Source organism: Esox lucius, chromosome 17 (assembly GCF_011004845.1).
Source record: "Esox lucius isolate fEsoLuc1 chromosome 17, fEsoLuc1.pri, whole genome shotgun sequence".
Taxonomy (NCBI): domain Eukaryota; kingdom Metazoa; phylum Chordata; class Actinopteri; order Esociformes; family Esocidae; genus Esox; species Esox lucius.
The window spans coordinates 39,983,931-39,998,169 of record NC_047585.1 but is presented as its reverse complement, the minus strand read 5'-3'; the positions used below and the strand labels follow the sequence as shown (position 1 = coordinate 39,998,169).

General features: G+C 47.1%; 1 protein-coding gene across 15 annotated transcripts in view; it reads right to left on the bottom strand.

The window, feature by feature from the left end:
* LOC105024778 (histone deacetylase 7) overlaps nt 1-14,239 on the bottom strand; it is a 61,034-nt gene that overhangs the window by 23,861 nt on the left and 22,934 nt on the right. For 14 of the 15 annotated variants that reach the window (XM_013138111.4, XM_013138112.4, XM_013138113.4 and 11 more), the window contains 10 exons: nt 6,199-6,389; nt 5,819-5,912; nt 4,553-4,673; nt 4,194-4,300; nt 3,294-3,416; nt 2,555-2,802; nt 2,218-2,440; nt 1,400-1,599; nt 711-923; nt 119-359 (listed from right to left, as the gene is read on the bottom strand). In XM_013138111.4, coding sequence (XP_012993565.3) covers nt 119-359; nt 711-923; nt 1,400-1,599; nt 2,218-2,440; nt 2,555-2,802; nt 3,294-3,416; nt 4,194-4,300; nt 4,553-4,673; nt 5,819-5,912; nt 6,199-6,389 — 1,761 coding nt within the window. The remainder of the gene's footprint in view (nt 1-118; nt 360-710; nt 924-1,399; nt 1,600-2,217; nt 2,441-2,554; nt 2,803-3,293; nt 3,417-4,193; nt 4,301-4,552; nt 4,674-5,818; nt 5,913-6,198; nt 6,390-14,239) is intronic. The other variant, XM_013138120.4, reaches the window with a different exon arrangement.

Below are 14,239 nucleotides of genomic sequence, written 5' to 3'. Positions count from 1 at the left end.
CTTCGATAGTTTTTCGCTGCATCAGGATAGCATGTAGACTTGCTGGCTCAACCTCAGCACGCAGCTATATCAGGGCGCCGTCTCTAGAGAAACTGGATATAAGCGCCGTGTTCCTCACCTGTGGTGAAGCGCAGCCTGGCGGGGGACTCCAGCCCCGGGCCGGCCTGAGACACAGGGGTGTCCACGGGGGGTTGGGGGTGAGGGGGGAGGGAGGTGGCGGCGGGGGACGACTGGGCGCGGCCAAGGGGTCGGTGGGCCGGAAACAGGACCACGGGCACGCCCAGGGAGTCCAGGTGGGGGGCCTGTCTGCGTCTCTCCGAGAGGACCTGGATGTGCCTGGGTTTATCCCAACAGTGGGGCTGGACGAGCGACAGGGGAAGAAGGAGACCACGAAGAGAGGGAGGTGGGGGAAGGAGGACCAGAGACACAGAGGTGAGAATAGAGATGATGACCAGGGTTTTAACTTCTTCGTCTGCTAGTCAACATCCATGTGACCGTTACCGTAGCAAGGACATGAACAGCCCTAACAAGGTGACAGTGGTGAAGACACTGAACCAAAACAGGGGCAGAGCTGCGATGCTATGGTGCCCTCTAGTGGTGAGCCAATCAGGTACTCTGGACTGATGCTATTGTAGGGAGTGGGACCAATTAAATGACGCATGTATATCCAAGGTAGTTCTTAGTGTGTGTGTGTGTGTGTGTGTGTGTACCTGATTCATGGGAGGTGTGTATTTCCTGGCGTGTTCCGCTTGGCTTTCTGGTGAGGACGTGGACTCAGTCTCCCAGAGGGACTCAGCGCTGCTGACCCCACTCGGCTTTCTCCTGCAGTAGCCGTCTCCCTCCCCCAACCCGCTCTCCACTGACGCCATGTCCACCGACGAGGTCTGTGTGTGAACCGGCTTCTCGTCTGACTTGGACATGAGCTGAGGACGGACACGGGGTCAAAGGTCACCACGCCCAAACTCGTATTCAGGCTTAACATGCTGTGAACCTGTTGTCCTGTCCTTGAGCAAGACAGCTTGCCGTGCATGTGAGTGCGTACACGTGTGCATGTTAAGTAGTCCCCTAGCAGTGTGTGTGTGTGTGTGTGTGCATGTTAAGTAGTCCCCTAGCAGTGTGTGTGTGTGTGTGTGTGTGTGTGTGTGTGAGTGCGTACACGTGTGCATGTTAAGTAGTCCCCTAGCAGTGTGTGTGTGTGTGTGTGTGTGTGTGTGTGTGCATGTGTGTGGGTGTGTGTGTGTGTGTGCATGTGTGCATGTTAAGTAGTCCCCTAGCAGTGTGTGTGTGTGTGTGTGTGTGTGTGTGTGCATGTGTGTGGGTGTGTGTGTGTGTGTGCATGTGTGCATGTTAAGTAGTCCCCTAGCAGTGTGTGTGTGTGTGTCCAACCCAGACGTCTCACCTTGCCCAGGAGTGTGTTCTGCTTGAGTCTCTCCAGCAGCAGGGCGTTTTGGTACTGCTGCAGCAGTTGGTGCTGGTGGTGTTGAGAAGGCAGGGGCGGCTCGGAGCGGGCACGAACCAGAGGCCTGTGGGGACCCAGGGGGCCCAGCCCTTCCAGCCTAGAGGAGGGGTACTGGATGGGGCCTGGGCTCAGGCCTCGCACTGGAGCCACAAGAGATGGGGTGTACGAGAGAGGCACGCAGTGACCAGAGGGGGGGGGGGTGGGGGGGGTGGGGGGGGGGGTGAGCGAGAGAAGGAGTCAGATGGAAATAGAGGACAAAGGAGGGAGAATGTGTGAAAAGACGAGGCAGAGGTGGAGAACTCAGTATCATCATGTATGTAGAGGAAACAGCCTGAGTCGGGGGAATGTTTTGATTAGCTAGGTTTATCTAGACACACCCCGATTGGGTTTCAAAGTTCCAAGAACTTTCAATACATTCCTTGGTTTTCCAGAAATGATGTTTGTAGTAAGCTCCAGCTTACTCCCTTCCAATTCTGGGAATCTTCCAACAGGGACAATTTATCAAAAGTTCTGTGAATTGTTCCACCCTACTGCCAGAAACATTATAGAACTGCTCATTATCTAGTGAATGGTCTCCAAACCAGTGGGATAAGTGGATCCAGTAAGTAGAATTTTGTCAATAGCCCATAGAGGGCAGTGTTGCTCTGTGAATGAGTTTAAATAGCTGTGTGAGCCACAGCTTGGAATGACTACAGGTGTGTGAGTGTGAGTGTGTGTGTGTGTGTGTGTGTGTGTGTGCGCGTGCGCATGCTTCTCACCGGACACCAGCTGTGTATGCAGTAGCCCTGACGGTTCCAGAATGATCAGAGGCTGGAGGCGCTGGTGCCCCGGGCTGCGGGTCTCCATGGGAAGGTAGACCTGAGGCATGACCCTGGCTACCCTCTGGTGGCTTCCCGGCTCCGCGTCACCCTGGTTGGGTAGCCCGGCGCTGATGGTGGGCCGGCCAGTGGAGCACGGCACGGTGAAGTGGGCCAGCGACCGCTGAGAGCGAGCGAACGAGGTGGAGAGGAAAAACAAGTCAGACGCAGCTGCCAAACTCACCACGCGAATGGACCACTGGTAACATAGGAGCTGAGAAGGTTCCCAATAACTAACCGAAGGTGTATCAAACTTCGCCATCTGAGTTTTATTGCCATAGTATAAGGCGACGTGCCACATCGGTGTCGGTAAAGCTACACCAGCCTGGTGGAACACTTCAGCAGCATTCCCACAGGGAGGAGGGAGGGGCGCGGCAGGTCTCACCTCGTGGGCTAGTCCGGTGCCGAGAGGGCTGTCTGAGAGGAGGCTGTCGTTGGGCGAGCTGCAGCCGGACACGGGGGTGCTACTGCTGCTGGGGGAGGAGTCTGGAGGACGGATGGGAGGGGCAGACAGGCTGACCATTAACAACAATTACAATTCTGACCTCAGTCCCTTTTATTAACAAGACAACCTCATTTAAATATATATATATATATTTTTTTTTTTAAAGCTGCCAGCTGATTTTGACGTTGAAGACAGCGGTTCCTTTGGCACCAGGCAGGACGGTTGGTGGACTCAGAACCTGTGCAACAGATCCAGACTCTGCCTGCAGCATGAAGCCAACGGAACCGTGATTCATCGGACCAGGCCTTCACACGCCCGCTGCACCAGCCTCCTCTGGTTGGTAGCTGACAGGAGCAGAACCGCCATGCTGGTGGGCTGCAGTAACCCATCTGGGACGTGTTTCCACTAACACTGACTTAAGCGGCGGGGGTTATTCTACGTGTTCTATTCTCCTGGGAGTAATCCTGACACGATGTACCTCAAGATAAATCACTAATAGAAAGTGGACACAAAGCTGGAGGGACTACGTTACCCAAAGTGTCCGGCGGCCTGTGCTTGACGGTGGGGGGTGCGCTGGTCTTGCGCTGGAGAGGGTTCTGCCGGCAGTTGAGGTGCTTCTTCAGCTTATTCCTCACCTTTAGAATTGGCTCAGAGGCTGAACACACATGCCAAACACATGCACAAACAAAACACACACACAAGCAGACAAACACACACACACACACGCACACAGCATGGCAAAACAGTCACTTCACAGAACTACAGCAAGGTCAAAAGAAATGGCTACAAATCCACAAGGTACACTGCCATTATAAACCGATGCCTTTTACACAACAGAACCCCTTGTAGCTGAACAGAGCACAACAAAAGAGTGGTTGCTAGTGACATCAACAGCACCGTGTTTACTTTGGCAACAGGCACAATAAGCCTGACTAAACAATCAATCAGCGGGCGGAGGGCCCAGACAAAAGACGCAGACAGAACGGTTCTGCTGTCACATTTCCTCACAGACACTGAGGGGTGTGTGATCGGAAGGTGCTGCCAGGTAACACAGGTAAACAGAGTAATGGGACTTTAATGGCCCTTCATGTGTAGACTCAGTAGGGACCACTCCTTAGTAGTACTCAGCCACAGAGGTGGATAGACTCTCTCTGTGACACTGAGCGTTTCTCTGACAGAGTCACCGATTGCAACCCATCCAATGAACAGTTTGCCCTCTGTGCATGTCTATGTCCGAGTGTCTTGCACACACACAGTCAGACAGACAGGCCTGGGAATCTCACAAAAGGTTCATTTTAGTTTTAGTTATGCAACTGCTTTTGGTCTTTCTCTTACAGTCTCATGATCGCTGTGTTTTTGTCTTTGTCTTTGTCTGCATACTGTATACAATATTATTACAACAGGAAATGATCTTTCAGTAAACACACTTCACCTGTTCTTCTGAGGCTACGGTCCTTTTCTTGTTCACACGGTGGACAATGTAGGTCAGAGGTCACTATGTGAGGCTTCAGGCCCATGTCAGGATCTGGGACCAGTTCCCTAGGCAACCAACAAAGGCAGTGTCAACAGTGACATTGTTCCTTTATTAATTGAATTGGGCTGTATGGATACATATTGGTGACCACACAAAAAACAAGATGGCAGTTTAACCAAAGCCATGGGAGTTAAATAGGGGACACAACTCTCTCTCATGGTCGCATATTTCAAAAAACCCACGTAAACCTAGAAAACAGAAACATTTGTATAAATAACAGAAACATCCAGAGAAGTCTCCGCTGGGTTAACTCTCACCTGTAACCCCGGGGCGTGTCGTGGGGGAGGATGGGCGCCGATCTCTCCAGGGCAGCTTGCTCCTTCCTTTTCAGGATTTGGCTCCTGAGTTTCTGTTTCACCAGGGGACTGGCCACGGCACCTGTCCGTCAAACATAGTCAACCAATCAGAGGCAAGAACCGAGAACTGCTTGCTGTGATCTGGATAACACCACAGTATTGACACAGTATTCGGATGCACGCTGAATACCCCTCATCATCAGCCACGGCCCGATGTGCTTCATGTAGACCTGTTGCTGTGAAAAATAATTGTTCAATTTTGTCCCAAGCGTCTTTAGTCTTATCTGTGTGTGGGCTATTTGTGTTGTTTTTGTTTGAAAGGGTCACTGCAAGGATGAAAAGGATCAATTAACTTAACGTTGCATTGTGTGATAAAGAAAATTCACGAGTTAGTACATTACGGTGGACTTTACTTTCATTTGACTTGATTAAAACAGCAGGACTTTAAATCCTTATTAAAAAGGAGTAGTGGAGAAAAGGACCATATAAAGAAATCTACTAAGATGCTTTAGTCTGCACTGTTTTATTCTGGAAACAAGCTGAAAAATGCATTCACTGGCAGTGGTTAGAAGAGATCTGTTTCAGCCTTTGTCTTTTCAGTGGTCTGCAAACTCACACCTTCCTAGGCCGCAGCCCTGCAAGCTAAAACGAAAATGCTATGTCGCCATTTGACAACTGTCAGACAACTATAAGACACTGTTTGACTTGTAAAATATGAGTTATTCAAGGAGTGTGAAGAGCAGGTCTTGTGGAATTTGGTGATTGACAGATTGCTTGGTCACATTCTTTCTTTTTTTTAGCACTTTTTTCTCCTTCCACTATTTCGTCATATTCAGCTGTATCTACGGCCTGGTCTCACTGCAACAACTCCCAATGAATTTGGGAATGTTGAAGATGGTGGCAAGCCTTCCTCATAGGTTTCTGCGCCAGGCTTTTCTCCTTATTTCCCCATTCAGTGAGGAAGCTTCCAAGCTGACTGAGAAAGGAGCTTGAATGCGATGAGAGAACGCGATGAGAGAACGCGATGAGAGAACATGACGAGACAACATGATGAGAGAACATGACGAGAGCAAGAAATCCATGTCATATCTCCCACCTCCTTGGCTAAGCCTGTGGTGGTCATGAGCGGGTACTTCTCTGCCACTATTACCAATCGTAACCTAAAACCTAGTGATGTTTCTTACGTGCAATGTGTCACCCAGAGGACCAGGGGGCACTGTTACTTACTCTGCTCGCTCTTATCCTTGTGCATCAGCTGCTGCAGCTCCTGCCTCTTCTCCTGTTCTTTCTCCCGCCGAATCCGCTCCATGTCATACTGGTACTGAAACAAGACCATTCACAGTTCACAACTGGACGTGCTGCCCTCGATCCGCTACTGCGACCGCGGGCGCAAACCCCGTTTCCCTTTACGCCTCATTCGTGGCAAAACGAGAAACGTAAGACTGCCAGAAAAGGCGGTTGAGACGAGGGCTATATCCGGGATTTGTTCAAGGAACAACAGTAAGCCGAAGCCCCCAGTGACAAAATGGTCCGCGGTGGCGTGGAGAGTTTTGAAATTTTTTTGGGGATCCCCCACCGCCACCGACCCGTGTAACCGGGACCCTCACCTGGATGTCGGCCGGCAGGTGCTGCTGGGAGTACGGGGCGCACTGCTGAGCCGAGAAGGCCCCCAGGAAGAGCGGGTTGCGGGGCAGCAGCGCGGAATCTGGCCCGGGACGTACCAGCCGCTGGGTACGCAGATCCATGGGCTGCTCCTGACGGAGGGCTGACGTGGTCGGGCCGGGAGGTAGCACATCCACTACGGTCGGAGGAAAAGCAGGGAGACTGGTTAGTGACAGGCGAGGGAGGAGGAGCGGGCTTTTGTTCCTCGTTAAGGTAGACGTACAGAAAGTCATGACTCGGAGCTGAATCACAGAGAAGGTGGTGAGCCTGGAGGGGTGGGGTGGGTGGGGGGGGGATTCAGACAGGGCCGGAAAGCCCCAAAATAGAAACCCCTGCTGTGGTCCTTTTCTCGATCTATGTCCCACCCGCGGCCCGCGTTCTTTTGTCCTGACTCTTTTCATGCCCACTATGGCCCCGTGATGTCCTCAACAGGGATGACTGACTCTATGGAACAGTCCCTAACAGTTTTCAAACAGTATTCTGACTCACTGACACACACACACACACACACACACACACACCCCCACACACACACACACACACAACAGAAACACACACACACAACACACACACACACACACACACAACACAAACACACACACACACACATATAACACAAACACACACACACACACACACACATATAACACAAACACACACACACACACACACATCCATACACACACCCCCACACACACACACACAACAGAAACACACACACACAACACAAACACACACACAACACACACACACACACACACACACACACATATAACACAAACACACACACACACACACACACACCACAAACACACACACACACACACACACCACAAACACACACACACCAATCCACAAACATACAATGATCCAAACACACATTTTACTTGATAGTCATATCCCACATTGGATGGTTCTCGGTTTCTGTCATTCAGGACCGGATTACTTCAGAACACAACCCTGGCATTGGTCTCACTGGACCGAAAGCATCAAGCCGCGACATCAGGTCATTCAGAGTAAACCTGTGTGCAATACGCACCTCAATATAAAATAACAGTCATACTCTAATCATCAATGGAGAATAAACGTAATCTTTTATTAATTCAGTCCAGACTTGGCCACAGGAGGGTAGAGGAAGAACAAAAACAGGTTGCCACTAAAAGAAAAGAAAAACAAGAAAGAGGAAGGATGGATGGATAGGAGGGGGGGGGGAGGTGAAGAGGGGGTTGCAAAATTCTCCTGTTCCCCCCTACGGGTATATTATAAAATAAAAAAGACTACATTTAGCGAGATGTAGGGAGGCCATGAAAATGGCTTCACCACAATCATCTCCTTCAGGAGAGTGGAGAAGACGTGTCTGGAGTCAATTTAAGTCACAAGTCACTCAAGGGCTTCAGGGTTAAAAAAAACATGGCGTTCTTTGGTCAGGAACAGCCCAAGTTCCAATGGGTCTATAACATTTGGTGCATGGCCAAGTGTGGTTTGCCCCACTATGTACAGCACAGCACATGTATGCATTGATAGAAGACCTGGCGTGACAAATCGTTAAAATGTTTTCCTAAAAATCTCACGGGGGAGGGGGTAATAGTGGCCATATTAAATTTGTCTATGGATTCAACTTACATACACAGGTAATTTATGGGTCCCAAATGACAGACACATGAACGGTTACAACTCGGTGTCACTGTGAATTCACAGAAACTCTAGAGACGATCTACTGACCACCAGTAACATATCTACTATTTACTAACCTAACAGTTGCCGAAATTCCCAAGGTCACAACAACACATTGCTAAGAGGGGAGTAATTTCAAAGTGTCAAGTGTTAACGTAGCGTGTGCACGCCGGCACTGCAGCTAAGTAGGACTTTCACTTTCAGTGTTTCTGTGCTCATTGCGGTGCCGTGGAACTGGGTTCAGCATTGTAAGGACACGAGGCCCTCGGCCAGAAGTACCCAGGTATCACTGACTAATGTTTGTGATGGCATTTGGAAAGGGCGGTACATTTCCACCTTGTTCTAACCCGCTGCCCCGAAGGAACAAAACAATGCCCGTCTGTACTTTTCCACTGATCCCTCCTATAAGAGTGTCTGTGATATCCCGCGCCGCGGAAGGCCATTGTGACTGGACGGAGTTGGATTCGCTTTCTAGAAACAGTCACGGTGATGGAATTTGAAATAACACTGCATCAGAAAACACCGCCATCACTCAACACTGCCACCATAGACGGATGCTCTGTGTTGTTTTTTTGTCTTCCGTATTTCCCATAGATAAACTACAGCAGTTACTGACTGAAGTATCTTACGTGGCAGATGCAAGAATCATGTGACCCCGTAATATTGGTTTGGCCGGCGCTTGCCTACTTATGTCCTGTTTCACACGTACAAGTATTAATATGCATGAACAATTTGGAAACGTGAAATCTCGATTCCTGAGACACGCTCCGGAGAGAGTGGTGTCACAGCCAGGGTCAACGGTTTTCAACAAGCAACATCGGAGCGATTTGGGTTAAGTGCTGAAAAGGGCGCATCAACAGACTTCTCACTGTGTCAAATCAGGGATTAAAATGAGTAACCTCTCGGTTCCTGGCCCTACGCTCCAACTGTTAGGCTATGCCATTTAGCGATTCGCAGGGGAGACTGAACTCTGAATGTAAAAAGAGTCACTGGATGAGATGCTGACCATGGACTGGACATCCCCCTTTCCAAGTAATCTTATCAGCCCCGCTTCAAAATATTTAGGAATACGAGGAGAGGAATGACTAAGAGAGATGTCTGCCAGAGCATTTAGTCAGACAGGAGTGAGGGAAAACACACCCACAGATGTATTAGTGGAGGTGAAATATGCATGACACACCGCCCCCATCTCCAGACTGCAGTACATCTGGGAAAGTCTTCAGGAAAGATCACTGGTACATGCTGAAGTGTCCTGTCTCCATTCGGTGTGTTTGTTTTTAAATATCTGAGCACAGGTGGTTACATGAAATTACTCAGTAGTCGTTACTCAAACCAATTTAGGTTGAATGGGTTCGCGATTGGAGTTCTGTTATCTTAAAAGATTGTTTTTAACATCCTTGGTATGCCACACCTCCAGTAGCAGGAAGGTAATTTTTGTCATTTCCAGTAACTCTCTAAAATTCCCCAAAGTTCAACAAAAAGAATACAATACAGATTATCTTGGATTTCATCAAAACCTGGAAACTTTACCAGTTTTCCACAGACCTATCTGGAAGGCACTGGCCTACAAAGGCACAAGTGAATCTTACAGGGAAAAAACGTAATGACTATCTTTATTATACCTTTTTCTTTTTGAAGCTATGAGGAATTCATCAGTCAATATACATGCAAAAGAAGGATATTAAAAACAATTCCAAAATATCAACCTGCAGTAGAGCATTCTGGTAACATTTCCATTTGAAATATAAGCCAATATAATTTCCAAATCAATATACATTTTTGTCGTTATTAATCATTCACTTTGAGTTAAACTTAAAAAAAAGTTTAACTGCCTTTTTAGACTGGTTGAGTATCTGGAGCATCAGCAATTGTTCGATTACAACAAATTAGTTTGATTACAGACTCAAAACAGCCAGAAACAAAGAACTTGCTTCTGAAACTTGTCAGTCTATCCTTATTCTGACAAATTAAGGCTATTTCATGTGAGAAATTACCAAGAAACTGAAGATCTCATTCAACGCTGTGTACAACTCCCTTCACAGAACAGTGCAAACTGGCTCTAACCAGAATAGAAAGAGGAGTGGGAGGCCCTGGTGCACAACTGTGCAAGAGGACCAATACCTTAGAATATCTAGTTAGAGAAACAGACACCTCGCAGGTCCTCAACTGGCAGCTTCATTAAATAGTACCTGCAAAACACCAGTCACAACTTCAACAGTGAAGAGGTGACTCCGGGATGCTGGCCTTCTAAGCAGATTTGCAAAAAGAAAGTTATATCTCAGACAGGCCAACAAAAATAAAAGTTTAAGAGGGGCAAAAGAATACAGACATTGGACAGAGGAAGACTGGAAAAAAGTGTTATGGACTGACAAGTCTAACTGTTCATTTTTCAGACACAGACAAAATGCTGGAGGAGTGCTTGTTGCCATCTGTCAAGCATGGTGGAGGCAATGTGATGATCTGGAGGTGCTTTGGTGGTGGTAAAGTGGGAGTTTTGAAGAGGGTAAAGGGGATCTTGAAGAAGGAAGGCTGTCACTGCAAAACCATGCCATACCCTGTGGACAGCACTTAATTGGAGCCACTTTCCTCCTACAACTGGACAATAACCCCAGCTCCAAGAACTATTTAGGGAAGAAGCAGTCAGCTGGTATTCTGTCTATAATGGAGTGGCCAGCACAGTCACTGGATATCAACCCTATTGAGCTGTTGTGGGAGCAGCTTGACTGTATGGTACGTAAGAAGTGCCCATCAAGCCAATCCAACTTGTGGGAGGTGCATCAGGAAGCATGGGGTGAAATCTCTTCAGATTACCTCAACAAACTGACAACAAGAAAGACAAAGATACGCAAGGCTGTAATTGCTGAAAAATCGAGGATTCTTGGAAATAAGCAACATTTGAAAGGAACAAATATTTTTTCAATAAAAAAATCATTATTTCTAACCTTCAATGACTATATCACCTATTAATTTTACAATATTTTCTATTCAAACTAATTTCAAAGCAAATTTGAGCGTGGCATGGTTGTTGGTGCCAGACGGGCCGGTCTGAGTATTTCACAATCTGCTCAGTTACTGGGATTTTCACGCACAACCATTTCTAGGGCTTACAAAGAATGGTGTGAAAAGGGAAAAACATCCAGTATGCGGCAGTCCTGTGGGCGAAAATGCCTTGTTGATGCTAGAGGTCAGAGGAGAATGGGCTGACTGATTCAAGCTGATAGAAGAGCAACTTTGACTGAAATAACCACTCGTTACAAAGCATTTGTGAAGCCACAACACGCACAACCTTGAGGCAGATGGGCTACAACAGCAGAAGACCCCACCGGGTACCACTCATCTCCACTACAAATAGGAAAAAGAGGCTACAATTTGCACGAGCTCACCAAAATTGGACAGTTGAAGACTGGAAGAATGTTGCCTGGTCTGATGAGTCTCCATTTCTGTTGAGACATTCAGATGGTAGAGTCAGAATTTGGCGTAAACAGAATGAGAACATGGATCCATCATGCCTTGTTACCACTGTGCAGGCTGGTGGTGGTGGTGGAATGGTGTGGGGGATGTTTTCTTGGCACACTTTAGGCCCCTTAGTGCCAATTGGGCATCGTTTAAATGCCACGGCCTACCTGAGCATTGTTTCTGACCAAGTCCATCCCTTTATGACCACCATGTACCCATCCTCTGATGGCTACTTCCAGCAGGATAATGCACCATGTCACAAAGCTCGAATCATTTCAAATTGGTTTCTTGAACATGACAATGAGTTCACTGTACTGAAATGGCCCCCACAGTCACCAGATCTCAACCCAATAGAGCATCTTTGGGATGTGGTGGAACGGGAGCTTCGTGCCCTGGATGTGCATCCCACAAATCTCCATCAACTGCAAGATGCTATCCTATCAATTTGGGCCAACATTTCTAAAGAATGCTTTCAGCACCTTGTTGAATCAATGCCACGTAGAATTAAGGCAGTTCTGAAGGCGAAAGGGGGTCAAACACAGTATTAGTATGGTGTTCCTAATAATCCTTTAGGTGAGTGTATATATGCAGTGTACCAAATACGCTAGATATACACATTGTACTAAACACTCTAGATATACAGTGTACCAAATACGCAAGATATACGTAGTTTACCAAATACGCTAAAAGCGCAATAGGTTGGATTTGAACCCCAGACAACAATTTTTTATATAATGTAGTTTCTTGGGGCAAATAAAGCATTTAAAATGTGGTTAACTCTTGTTTTCAATCTCATATTGAGAACCCTAAGGACATCTGAAGATACAGACCATGGTATCATATACAGTAGCTACGTAAGATCTGCAGAGAAAGTTCAGTATTGATCGTTCTATTAACAATGTCATTTCCCTTCAGGCCTGAAAACAAAAACAGCCACCACGGGAAATACCCAGAAAGTGCAGAACAGCATGAATTACCAGAAGAGTGTGTGTTTTTAGAGGAAATGATGTGGGTCAGACACACACACACGCACGCATGCGTGCGCACACACACACACACACACACAGCAGACAAGCGGCGAGCCGCACTGAATTATGCCTCTGTAGGAAACGATTAGGAAGTCTCTAGTGAATAACAAACAATCACCCACGGCTGTGTCCTCACCATACAACCGTGGCAGAGCTGTCCCTCAGAAACACCACCACGGGCTCAATTCAATCAAACACACAATGCAGTATTTACACAGTAGGCCTTTTTCCCACGGTCAGATTACGGGTCTTGGGCACAGTATGAAAAGCGACAACAAGTGCCCTGGTGTGGTGACTCCCCTGGCAGGAATAAGAAGTAGTGTATGTGGGCACCAGATGGCAGGAAGTAGTGTATGTGGGCACCAGACGGCAGGAATTAGAAGTAGTGTATGTGGGCACCAGATGGCAGGAATTAGAAGTAGTGTATGTGGGCACCAGACGGCAGGAATTAGAAGTAGTGTATGTGGGCACCAGACGGCAGGAATTAGAAGTAGTGTATGTGGGCACCAGATGGCAGGAATTAGAAGTAGTGTATGTGGGCACCAGACGGCAGGAATTAGAAGTAGTGTATGTGGGCACCAGACGGCAGGAATTAGAAGTAGTGTATGTGGGCACCAGATGGCAGGAATTAGAAGTAGAGTATGTGGGCACCAGATGGCAGAAATTAGAAGTAGTGTATGTGGGCACCAGACGGCAGGAATTAGAAGTAGTGTATGTGGGCACCAGATGGCAGGAATTAGAAGTAGAGTATGTGGGCACCAGATGGCAGAAATTAGAAGTAGTGTATGTGGGCACCAGACGGCAGGAATTAGAAGTAGTGTATGTGGGCACCAGACGGCAGGAATTAGAAGTAGTGTATGTGGGCACCAGACGGCAGGAATTAGAAGTAGTGTATGTGGGCACCAGATGGCAGGAATTAGAAGTAGAGTATGTGGGTACCAGATGAACGTGGTCAATGAAGACACTAAACACTGCTAAGGTGTTGTCTTAATGAATCCCAGCAGGAGGTGGTAAATATTCACATCCCTGCCTGTCCCTCGAAAAAAGTTATTTGCAAAACAAATATACGTAAAACAAGGTAATGGCTGCATGACAATAGGCCCATTTTATTTCTATGTATCCCGGTCTCAGAATCCTGCATGGAATGCATGTTTCAAGATCCTAAACTGTGAATTAAGGTTTGATGACAGCAGTTGCCAACAAGATATTGAAGCATGTATAGAGTGTCCTAAATTACATTGCCTGGATGTGACTTAAAGAGCCTCTCTTTCAACATGGCTCTAAAGAGAAGGTCACACATTTGACTCACAACTCACATTAAAAGAAGTAAGAATAGGAAACCATAGCCAAAAATAGCCAATGGAGACTATACCCATATTGAAACAAATTGAAACATGTAGGATATGTACCTATCTGAGTATCATGTAATTCTGTTCACTGTCTCAATGCCTGGAAGTTATAAACTGTACGATGTAAGTGTGATGCAATCATACACAGTACTATGACATCATGCACAGTACTATGACATCATGCACAGTGTTATGACACCATGCACAGTGTTATGACCCCATAAACAGCATTATGACACCATACAAAGTACTATGCTACCATAAAGAGTTATGATACCATACATAATAGGGCTGCATGATTTGGATAAAATACTGAATTGCGATTTCTTTGACAAATATTGGAATTACAGAAACTCAGGTGTAAACAGTGTAGATAATCTCACTTAAAAATAGAGATCATAGCCTACATGATGTGCTCTGAAACTGAATAAAAACATCTTACCAATTTGAAGGAGCAGCCTGTGTCGAACTTTTCGTTT